Source organism: Myotis myotis, unplaced genomic scaffold, assembly GCF_014108235.1.
Source record: "Myotis myotis isolate mMyoMyo1 unplaced genomic scaffold, mMyoMyo1.p scaffold_m19_p_17, whole genome shotgun sequence".
Lineage (NCBI taxonomy): Eukaryota > Metazoa > Chordata > Mammalia > Chiroptera > Vespertilionidae > Myotis > Myotis myotis.
The window spans coordinates 10,626,885-10,638,869 of record NW_023416321.1 but is presented as its reverse complement, the minus strand read 5'-3'; the positions used below and the strand labels follow the sequence as shown (position 1 = coordinate 10,638,869).

At 48.0% G+C, this 11,985-nt stretch overlaps 1 protein-coding gene across 3 annotated transcripts in view; it reads right to left on the bottom strand.

Annotated features, from left to right (window-relative positions):
• Positions 1-503: 503 nt before the first annotated feature.
• Positions 504-11,985, bottom strand: part of B4GALNT2 (beta-1,4-N-acetyl-galactosaminyltransferase 2) — a 28,174-nt gene continuing 16,692 nt past the window's right edge. For 2 of the 3 annotated variants that reach the window (XM_036342020.1, XM_036342021.1), the window contains 6 exons: positions 11,366-11,546; positions 9,990-10,076; positions 7,406-7,593; positions 6,194-6,334; positions 1,627-1,846; positions 504-1,029 (listed from right to left, as the gene is read on the bottom strand). In XM_036342020.1, coding sequence (XP_036197913.1) covers positions 824-1,029; positions 1,627-1,846; positions 6,194-6,334; positions 7,406-7,593; positions 9,990-10,076; positions 11,366-11,546 — 1,023 coding nt within the window. In that variant the 3' untranslated portion in view covers positions 504-823. The remainder of the gene's footprint in view (positions 1,030-1,626; positions 1,847-6,193; positions 6,335-7,405; positions 7,594-9,989; positions 10,077-11,365; positions 11,547-11,985) is intronic. The other variant, XR_004973043.1, reaches the window with a different exon arrangement.

Here is an 11,985-nt window from a genome sequence, read left to right as displayed (position 1 = left end):
CACCTGGTTCCCATCCCACCCTCTGCCCTTACCCCCCCCCCCCCCCCCCGCACTGGCCTCATCCATAGGTGTACGATTTTTGTCCAGTCTCTTCCCGCACCCCCCACACCCCTTTCTCCCTGAGAATATTCAGTCAATTCCCTTTCTATGACCCTGATTCTGTTATATTCACCAGTTTATTCTGTTCATCAGATTATTTATTCACTTGATTTTTAGATTCACTTGTTGATAAATGTGTATTTGTTGTTCATAATTTGTATCTTTACCTTTTTCTTCTTCTTCTTCCTCTTCTTAAAGGATACCTTTCAGCATTTCATGTAATACTGGTTTGAACTCCTTTAGCGTTTTCTTATCTGTGAAGCTCTTTATCTGATCTTCAATTCTGAATGATAGCTCTGCTGGGTAAAGTAATCTTGGTTGTAGGCTCTTGCTATTCATCACTTTGAATATTTCTTGAGTCTCAGTGTGCTTTTCTCTTTCCTTCTAGTTGTAGAATTTCCACTCAGCCAGCCTTCCTGTGGTTCTGGATGATGTCCGTTTTGTCTTTTAGTTGTATTTTTGAAGTGGTTGTATAAGGCAGCAATTTCCGGTGTTTACCTATGCCGCCATCTTGGTTTCTCCTGATTGGCCCACTTCTAATGACCTCTAGCCTTTGATTGGTCTTTCCAGTAATTGAACCCATCCCATTTGCCAAACACACTATATGGTTTATTATGATATTTATCTTTTTTAGGAGTCCATGATTTGGTAGCCTGACCACGGGTTCCACTGTTCCAGATGCCCACACCAGTCAGCCTAGCGCTTTCCCGATGCCCGGGCACCTTTATGTGGAGCATTGGAGATGGTTCTTGAAGTAGTGGAGAGCCAGCTTGAACTGGATCTGGGCATTGGTATTGGCCCGGTACTTGCTGTAGGTCTTCTCCAGGGCAGCCAGCTCCAGGTCCACCTCTCGAGAATGGGCCTGGTGACCTATAATCACGTCTGGGCACGAACCCACGAACAGGCTCCCAAGCCCATCAATAAAAAACTCTGCCAAGATAGGAAGAACACGAGAAAGAAATGTGAGATTGGGCCCGAGATCCAAGACCATATTCCACATCTGGGAGGAGAGTCAGGGGGAGGAAACACAGTTTATACCCCTGCGGGGGTTCATCCCCAAGCAAAGCCACCTGCCCCAGCTGATTTGGAAGGCCATAAACAAGCTCATTTCTCGACAGAGATACGCGTAGAGAGGCAGAGAAACACGGATTGGCCTTCTAGCTGGACAGAACTGTGGACTCCCAGACTGAGGGAATAAGAGAAAAGGGAGAGGGCAGTTAACCAGTTGCAGTTAAACAGGAAAGGACTTCTGGAAAATGAGAATAGGAAGCAGGGTAGGGAAAAGGGAGGGGACAGAGCTGGAGGGAAAGGATGGAGAAGGTATCTCATATGCCAGAGGCAAGAAATCAAAGAGAGGGTGAATAGGGAGGCAAGAGAGACCATGAGCTCCTTCATTTGGGGGGAAAGGGAAAGGAAACCCACTGTTGTTGGGCAAGTGCCCGTGATCAGTGGGGCTCGCCCTTGAAAGAACAAACGTCTAGGGTCCGTTCATAGCCCAGCTCCAGCCTCGCCCGTCAGCCTCCCCACCTGAATGAGCCACTCGCTGCAGACGGGGGTCGAAGCCAACTCTTAGCAGCCGCTCCGTGTGGGCCAGGAAGAAGTTGACAACGCCACTGGTCACCACGCAGTTGGGGAAGCCGTCCAGGGGCTGGAAAGATCCTGACCGCCGATGAATACAGTCCCCATTCTCACCCTGCTCCAGCAGCAGCTTAAACTGGAACACGTTGCCAAGCACACTGCCGCCTACCTGGCCCGCGGGCGGAGAAACCCACATTAGAGAACATACTCACCACCCACGTTGCCTCTGCCGGAAAGCCTTACTGGATTGAACTTCAGCAAGAATCACACCCTTGAGGGGACTGAGGGCCGCGGTGGCCGCCAGCGTGGGATTGAGTGAGGGGCCGGCGCCGGGGGCCGGGCTGTGCTCTGGCGCCGTGGTGGCCGTCCCCACCGATACGCTGTCCGGCCTGGCGTGCGCGGCGGCACTGGACGCCATGTACCGCCTCAAGGGCCGCAGCGAGGCCAAGCCGCTGGCCGTGTGCCTGGGCCGCGTGGTCCACGTCTCCAGGTTCTGTCATGTGGACGTACCCCGGGGCTCCGCAAAGACCTGTTACCAGGACCCGTGACCCTGGTGATGGAATGCTCGGAGGAGCTCCATAAGGACCTGAACCCCTTCACTGCCCTTGTGGGCATCTGGATTCCTGACCATGCCTTCATGCAGGACTTGGCCCAGATGTGTGGGGGGCCACTTGCTCTCACCAGTGCCAACCTCAGCTCCCAGCCCAGTTCTCTGAATGCGGAGGAGTTCCAGGACCTCTGGCCTCAGTGTCCTTGGGAATCGATGGGGGGCCAATTGGGGATGGCAAGAGCCCCAAGTGTCACCTCGGCTCAACTGTGGTGGACTTGTCTGTGCCTGGAAAGTTTGGCATCATTCATGCAGGCTGTGCCCGGGGAAACACTACGGATGTCCTCCAGAGGACGTACGGGCTGCTCCCTGAGACAGGAGGCAGGAGGGCCCAGGGGCTGATGCCGGACACGACGTGTCTTGTCTACCAGTGGATGGCAAGGCCTCACTTGAGAGGCCACTGGGGCCACAGCGTCACTAGTCTGACTTTGAAAGCAGTTTACCTTTATGAGCACTGTAACCAGGCCCCAGAAGCTGGTTTAGCTTCACACCTGGAGAAGGGGGCTATAGTTATTGTCTATAATTTCATATGTCAGCCAAAAGCTGAATAGAGACTTTCAGAACATTCCTAGGATGCTCTTATTCTGATAAGCTTCTTCTCTCCCTCCCTCTTTTTTTTTTTTTAAATTCCTGATATATAATTTAAATAATGTTTGGAATCTAATGAGAGTTGGTGGCATTTAAGGTCCAAATAAGCTTGAGTGCCAGTTGGTGCTGTTTAAAGGTCTCCGGTGACCAAAGGCTTGACTTTTGTGCTCCTGAAGCTGGAACCAGGTTAGCATAAAGCCTGTAGAGTAACAGGCCAAACACACTTGCCTCTGAACCAGGGGCTGGTGGTGCGGCGGGCTGCATTGCCTGGCAGAGGGTCGTCGCTTTCTACTAACGGTGGGAAGCCAGCTCAGTTGGCAGGGAGTGGGATGGGGGATCCAAATTAAAGAATATAGGAAAGTAAATCTCTCTTCAGACAGTGCCTTTTTTCTTATTCATAAAATACATTATAATGATACCATTACTTAAACCTAGTGTTCACTCAGCAGCCTTTATCTGCATTCATATGTATACCATGTATTAAACATAGTTATTGTTGGGAAAAAAAAAAAAAAAAAGAATCACACCCTTGCCCTAGCCGACTTGGCTCAGTGGATAAAGCGTCAGCCTGCTGCGGACTGAAGGGTCCCAGGTTCGATTCCGGCCAAGGGCACATGCCTGGGTTGTGGGCTCGGTCCCCAGTAGGGGGCATGCAGGAGGCAGCTGATCAATGATTCTCTCTCATCATTGATGTTTCTATCTCTCTCTCCTTTTCCCTTCTTCTCTGAAATCAATAAAAAGAAATATATATATATGTATATATATATAAAAGAATCACACCCTTTCTCTATCTACCCTTCATGCTGTCCTCCATTACTCTTGTTGCTATTGCGGCCACAGCCTTCAGCATATATTGCAGGGTCCTTTGATCCTTCATTCCTACTCACCCCAGAAAAATCTCTTTGGTGGGAGCAGAAAGCACTCAACACCAAGCCAAAAGGGCAGACAAGTTCCCTGCTCTGCTTACCATACAGCAAGCTCACCCTTTCCAGAAGAAGCTAACTCACTCCCTTCCGTCAGGAGGCGCAGTATTTGGGTGCAGGCAAGAGACAGCCTGCCCGTACGTACAGTGGTCTCTATGTGGAGTCTCCCCGGCCAGGCTTCTCGCAGCTTTTCCCAGTTTGTCTCAAGCTGTCTTCCTCCCATTCTCTGCTCCCCACTCAACTCTCTGAGCAGCTGTCCACGTGCTCATGGGAGACATGTGCATTTATATGTCTGAGCCCAAGCCGAACAGAACCAGCCAGAACATCTCTTCCTGACCCAGCGTCCAGGATGGCATGGGAAAGCCTGCTACCATCCCCCATCACCTGTGCTTTCCTTCTTCCTTTTAGTAAACGAACCCTTGGACTTTTAAGTGGATTAGATTAAGATACAGTTCACTATCCAGCGAAAGAAGATATTTCCCCGTTTCCCTTGCAAGGTCTGGCCATGTGACTAAGTCCTGGCTGAAGGGTAATGATTTAGATAGATGGTCCTCCACTCCTCGCGCCCCCTTTTCCTCTGGCCTTGCCGCTGAGGCCCACAAGGATGAGGGAGCAACAAGGGAAGGAAGCGGGTCCAGGGTGACCTTGGAAGCAGTCAAGTGCCAGCTTGGATTTTGACATGAGTGGGACCTGCACCTTCTCTCTCGTTTACGCTATTGTGATTCAGTCTCCAGAAAAGTAGCCAAGAGATTTCTTGGATGGTTTGGGGATTGTCCATCCGGAGTAAGAGTTAACTCTGGTCACAATGTCATGACCTCTTTCTTTCTTTCTTTCTTTCTTTCTTTCTTTCTTTCTTTCTTTCTTTCTTCTTTCTTTCTTTCTTTCTTTTTCTGATAGCTTCGTTGAGACATATTAAAATTGTATATGTTTAAGGTATGCAGCTTGATGTTTTGATATATGTTTACGTTGTGAAAAGATCACCACAATCCGGCTCATTAGCATATCAGTTGCCTTAACCTACGTACCATTGTGTGTGGTGCAAAGATTTAAGATCTGTCCTTGCCCCAAATTTCAAGAATACAATACATATTGTTACCTACAAACACCTTTTCCTTCTCTTTTTTATATGTGAATTGACTTTTGATGGTTTTATTATTTTCTTCTGTTTAAAATGTCCTTCAGAAAAAAATAATAATAAAATAAAATGTCCTTCAGGATATATGTGCTTGTAAAGCCTGGGACCATTGACCTTTTTTTAAAAAAAAAAAAATATATATATATATATTATTGATTTTTTACAGAGAGGAAGGGAGAGGGATAGTTAGAAACATCAATGAGAGAGAAACATCTATCAGCTGCCTCTTGCACACCCCCTACTGGGGATGTGCCCACAACCAAGGTACATGCCCTTGACCGGAATCGAACCTGGGACCCTGCAGTCCGAGGCTCTATACACTGAGCCAAACCGGTTAGGGCAGCCATTGACTTTTTTTTTTTTTTTTTCATATGGTGTGTGACAGACCCAGAGCACTCCTCTCTTTCATCACACCTTTCCAGGGAGGAGGTTAAAGTGATGCATACACACACCATTTAAAGATGAAACAGCTCTAGTCGGCTTGGCTCAGTGGATAGAGCAGCAGCCTGCGGACTGAAGGGTCCCAGGTTTGATGCCAGCCAAGGGCCTCATGCCTGGGTTGCAGGCTGGATCCCCAGTACGGGGTGTGCAAGAGGCAGCCAATCAGTGATTCTCCCTCATCATTGATGTTTCTATCTCTCTCTCCTTCTCCTTTCCTCTCTGAAATCAATAAAGAAATATATATATTTTTTTAAAAAAGATGAAACAATGGTGGATTTTTTTTATTTCATCAAAAAAAGTAAGTATGAAAAAAAAGAAGCCCAGTGCTCACAGGTGTAGCTCAGCACGTGAGCGGCGACCCAGGAACCAAGAGGTCGCTGGTTTGATTCCAAGTCAGGGCACATGCCCGGGTTGCAGACTCGATCCCCAGTAGGGGTGCTTGCAGGAGGCAGCAGATCGATGATGTTCCTCTCCCATTGATGTTTTTATCTCTCTATCCCTCTCTCTTCCTCTCGCTCTAAAAAATAAAATCAATAAAAATGTATTTTTTAAAAAAAGTAAGTATGGAGGCAGAGACAAAATTCAAGCACATCTCCTGAGTCCTGGTGTGACACCCTCAAGCCCAGAGTTGTGCTGGCTATTCATCTCTTGCATCAGCCCCTCTCCCTCACCTTCCTTCCCCCTTCTCTCCTCTTTCTTTCTTTTTTCTTTTATTTTCTCCTCTTCCCTCACATACTTTCCTCTCTTCTCTTCTCCTCTCCTTCCTTCTCATGACTGTTTCTACGGGTTGCAACTGGGATCAAACTGGCAACTATCCCTTACCACATCCAGCTCCGTTTTCTCCAGAACGTCCACCAGCCTCTCAATCTTGGTCTTGTTGGTGAAGAGAAAGTCATCGTCCACCCAGAGAACATATTTGGTGGTGACCTGAGATATGGCGAGGTTCCTGCCAGCAAACCAGCCCTGTAGGTGGAATGAGGTTAGATCAGTGGTTACCATTAGAATAATCACTTGGGCCCTAACCGGTTTGGCTCAGTGGGTAGAGTGTCAGCCTGCAAACTCAAGGGTCCCAGGTTCGGTTCCGGTCAAGGGCATGTACCTTGGTTGCGGGCACATCCCCAGCAGGAGGTGTGCAGGAGGCAGCTGATCGATGTTTCTCTCTCATCGATGTTTCTAACTCTCTGTCCCTCTCCCTTCCTCTCTGTAAAAAATCAATAAAACATATTTTTTAAAAAAAGAATAATCACTTGGGGGCACTTTCTCAGTTCCCACTAGCCAGACTGCACCCCAGACGAATTAAGTCAGAATTTGTGAGGGTGACTCCAATATATGGCTGAGATGGAGAAGCACTGGGTTAAAGGGAGTCCACGTCTCAGAGACACCTGGAGAAGGACAGTGACTTCCTGGGTCCAAGATTGAAAGGCCAGGAAGCCCTTCCTCAGCCCTGTGCCAATGTGGACAAGTTTTCCATCCGATCGAGTCTCTGTGGCTCTCCTTCCATTTCCCCTTATATTGCCCGGGAGATGTTTGGTGGGAGCAGAAAGCACTCAACACCACGTCAAAAGGGCAGAGCACAACCCAGCATACACTCTGGTATGTACAGTGTCTATTTCTTTCTGTGTGTCCTTGGAGGAAGCTGGGGGGTGGGATGGGGGGTGGAGGAGAGACAGAGAGAGAGATAGCTGCCCCCGCTGGGCTGGAATCATAGAGATGATTCCAGTTGGATCTGCATGTCAGGAATCCTTGGGATGTCAGACACCTCGAATCACTCAGAAGGACCTCAATCAACTTCCACGCCAAGTGTGAGGAAAGGCAGGTTAACCGCCCATTAATACAGCAAAGTGAGCGTGGCCTGACTTCTCTGTGAGTTTGGCGTCAGCAAGGGGACTCGGGGGAGAGTCCCACCCTTTCCCGCTCCAGGACCCTGCTTCCTTGGGGAGGCCACTGAAGCAGCCCCATCCAGGGTGGGACCTGACTCTGGGGCCCTCTTGTCCCAGGACCCAGGTGTCTCCCATCTGGGAGGGAGGGACATACCTTCCCAAAGGGCATGCTGTAGTACTCCACGTGGCTGTCATTAATTTTCAAAGGCTCCTTGCTGTCATCAGCCACGATCACGGTCAAGTCTGGATAATACTCACGGACACTCCGGAGCATGGTCATGAGCTTGTGGGGACGGAGGAACGTTTTGGTGGCAATGGTCACCAGGTCTCTGAGCTTCCTCTCTGGTCAAGAAAGGGTGGATGTCAGAGCTCTGTGTTTTGGGAAGCCTCGCTGTCTTAGCTTACATTGTTTTTATGCCACAACCTCTCAGTGTTTGTGGGCCTCATGCCTCAGTAGGTGCTTAACAAGGGTTTGTTTGTCGGGTTAGAAAATAAATATATTTATGTATCCCCACGTTTACTGAAGCACTGAGTTAAAGGGAGTCCATGTCTCAGAGACATGGACTCCCTTCATGGTAGCTAAGACAAGAAAACAACCAAGATGTCCTTCACTAGGTGAGTGGATAAAGACGATGTGGTCGTCATATACAATGGAATACGAGTCAGCCATAAGCAAAGACGAAATACTGCCATTTGTGACAACACGGATGGACCTTGAGAGTATCATGCTAAGCAAAATAAATCAGACAAAAAAGTCAAGAACCCTTTGTGATATCACTCATTTGTGGGATATAAAACTGAAAGCAATAAATGAACAAACAAGACAAGCAAAAGTTCATAGACACAGACAATAGTATGTTGGTTACCAGAGGGATAGGGGTTCAAATATATGGCGATGGAAGAGGACATGACTTTAGGTGGTGAACATACAATACAATACACAGATGATGTATTATCAAAGTGGACACTTAGCTTGGCCAGCAGGGCTCAGTGGTTGAGTGTCGACCTATGAAGCAGAAGGTCACAGTTCAGTTCCCACTCAGGGCACATGCCTGGGTTACGGGCTTGATTCCCAGTGTGGGGGTGTGCAGGAGGCAGCTGATCAATGATTCTCTCTCATCACTGATGTTTCTATCTCTCTTTCACTTCCTCTCTGAAATTAATGAAAACATTTTTAAAAAAAAAACATTATGGAATTAGCCCAACGATAAACAGACCAGTGCAAGCTAACAAAGCCCAGATTCAGACTCCTACACATACGAACCTTGGTGTGTGACAGAGCGACAATACAAGCCAGGGAAGAGGAAGGGCTTATATGGTGTTGCTATTCATATACCAAAAAATTAGAACCCCATAATAAGCCACACATAGCCAAAACCGGTTTGGCTCAGTGGATAGAGTGTCGGCCTGCGGACTGAAAGGTCCCAGGTTCGATTCCGGTCAAGGGCATGTACCTGGGTTGCGGGCACATCCCCAGTGGGAGATGTGCAGGAGGCAGCTGATCAATGTTTTTCTCTCATCGATGTTTCTAACTCTCTATCTCTCTCCCTTCCTCTCTGTAAAAAATCAATAAAATATATTTTAAAAAAATAAGCCACACATAAAAATAACTTCTAGGTAGATCACATATCTAAATGTGAAAGCAATCAGGTACATCTTTGGAAAAATTCAGGAGAATATCTTTCTTGCTTTAATGTAGAGAAGAATTTCTTTTTTTTTTTTTAAATATATTTTATTGATTTTTTACAGAGAGGAAGGGAGAGAGATAGAGAGCTAGAAGCATCGATGAGAGAGAAACATCGATCAGCTGCCTCCTGCACATCTCCCACTGGGGATGTGCCCGCAACCCAGGTACATGCCCTTGACCGGGAATCGAACCTGGGACCTTTCAGTCCGCAGGCCGACGCTCTATCCACTGAGCCAAACCGGTTCCGGCAGAATTTCTTGAACAAGGCACAAAGAGCAAAACCCAGAAAGAAAACAGTGAACCAATTTTATTACACTAATGGATAAAACTTTCATATAACCAAAGACCCTGGAAACAACATCAGAAGACAAGCCATGGGCTGACGAAAGATCAGGTTCTAGAACTTCATACCATACAGTGTGATAACTTTTATGAAAAAGTTCAAAAATGCCTAAAATAACCACACTATACATCTTTCCCTCTTTAATTTGAAAGTTACCTTTATCACCTGGTAAAATTCCAACATGTCTATTTCTGGGATTTCAATTTGATTCCACTGATATATCTATCTATTCATGCTCCAGTACTATTCTGTTTTTATTACTTATTTTTTAAATATAATATATTTTTATTGATTTCAGAGAGGAAGGGAGAGGGAGAGAGAGAAACATCAATGATGAGAGAGAATCATTAATCAGCTGCCCCTTGCAAACCCCCTGCTGGGGATCCAGCCCGGAACAGAATGGAACTGTGACATCCTGTTTCATAGGTCAATGTACAACCACAGAGCCACGCCAGCTGGCACTATTACTTATTAAAATGTTATCATTCCTTAGGTCTTTTTCAAAATAAGCACAACCATATAAAAAGTTAAATATAATTAAGCAATATTAGAGCAATGTGTCCTAGAATTGTTTTCCTCCAAACAAGCTTGTCAGGAATCATATCTAAACTGTTATTTTGGTCAATTCTCATCTCCATCTCAGGGGACTTGAATTTCACCAATAGCTCTACAGGATGCCAACATGCAGCCCCAGGGCAAGGGCCTTACCTGGTCCAGGGTCATATAACTTGGGTATGACAGGATGGCGAATGGTCACTGGAAACTTGGCTATTGAGGACTTGGACGTCAGACTCACTGGAGGGAGAAATAAGGTCAGGGCGGGCAGCACCGTGTCTGGGTCACTCCCCATGCTGCCCCAGGGAACCCATGCAATGGGAGTGAAGGTTTGGTAGACAGTGTCCTGGCTGGGGTGAGACTGAGGACCTAATGGAGTCGGTGGCCTTCTGGCTCCTGATTTACTGTGTGTCCATGGGCCACCTGCTGAGCACCTCCCAAACTCACGTTTCTTGCCCTTGTGAGAATCTGCTGGGGTGGACAGGGTGTGGAGTCACAGAGTCCGGATTAGCTTTGACTTTGCCATTGTTATCTGAAATGCCTTGGGTAAATCGCTCAGTCTCCTCCAGCTACAAGTCCAGGATAATAATACCCGCCCTATTTTCTTTCACAGGGTCATTCTGTGAAAGGCAGTGTTTGAACACCCGAAGGTCGGGAGAACTGGCTCTTTAGTGTGCGGTCACGGGTCATCTGCCCCATGTTTCATTTCTTTTTGTTGATGTCCTGGGAATGCATCCTGTGTAGCTAGTCAAAAGAGAAAGGGGTGCCCAGTTTGGCTCAGTGGATAGAGTGTCGGCCTGAGGACTGAAGGGACCCAGGTTCAATTCCGGTCAAGGGCACATGCCCAGGTTGCAGGCTTGATCCCCAGTTGGGGAAGTGCAGAAGGCAGCCGATCAGCGATTCTCTCTCATCATTGATGTTTCTCTCTCTCCCTCTCCCTTCCTCTCTGAAATCAATAAAAATATATAAATTAAAAAGAGAGACAGAAAGGGGTGACTGATTCATCCAGAAAGAAACCGGGCTGCCCTGAGGATGGCAGGAATTGTTCTCCAGGGAATTCCTGGGGTGGAGCTTGGGGGAGGGGGTTGATTGGGAAGGAGGAGTCAAAGCCACTGTCCTTTGGACTGGGAGTTTCCCCACATCCCCTTTCCGGTTAATACCCAGGACAATAAACGGATGCATAGACTGGCCCCCTCCTCTACCGCAGCTGAAGTCTTCAGCTTTGAGAGCGATAGAGAATAGGGAACAGACCTGGATGGTTTCCAGGTGCACAGCATGAAAGACCCGTCCTCCTAGAGACGAGGAGGCTCTTCACCTGTCCTTGCCTGGAGTCCCTTCTATGGGGTTAGTAGCAACGTGGGGATAGTATTGGGTACAGTAATTTGGAAGTTAGGTGTCTAGGGTTAGAAATAGGAGCAAGGAAAGCATCTTCCATGCAGGCAGGCTTCCTGGAGGAGGAAGACTTGGAGAGGGCCCAGTGGTGTTTTCCGGCTCCCTCAGCATGTTGCCATCCAAGGACAGGATCTCACCCACATCCACCCTGGGGTGCTGGTACACCGTGCTGGTGTAGGTCACGTGCTGGAGGATGAAATTCAAAAGCTTCCGGTCACTGGTCGAAATGGTCAGCTGCTTCTGGCCTCTTCCCCACACCACACTGTCTGGGAGGTCAGCGAGGGTGTTGAGTGTCCCCAGAGAAGCTGTCAGGGTGACCTAAGGTGGGTGAAGTACAAAGCAGCTAAATGCAAGGAAAGGCACATACCCAACACGGCCTGCAGGGGGCAGAGCATATTAGGGTGAGAGGAGAAGCTCATGGGTGCCCCAGAAGCTAGGGCCTGGCTCTGCATGTGTCCCTGCTCTGGTCACAGCAAAGGAGAATTTAGCCCTGGGGCCTGGTGCATTCAAGGGCAGTTCCTTTTCTCTTATCTGTTGGCTTGCAGAACACCATTCTTTTGACTTCAGTTTGCCAGCTCCTCCTCTATAAAACCTCCAAATGGCCCAGCTGGTTTGGCTCAGTGGACAGAGCGTTGGCCTGCAGACCGAAGGGTCCCAGGTTCGATTCTGGTTAAGGGCACATGCCTGGGTTGTGAGCTCCATCCCCATTGGGGGGGGTGCAGGAGGCAGCAGATCAGTGACTCTCTCTCATCACTGA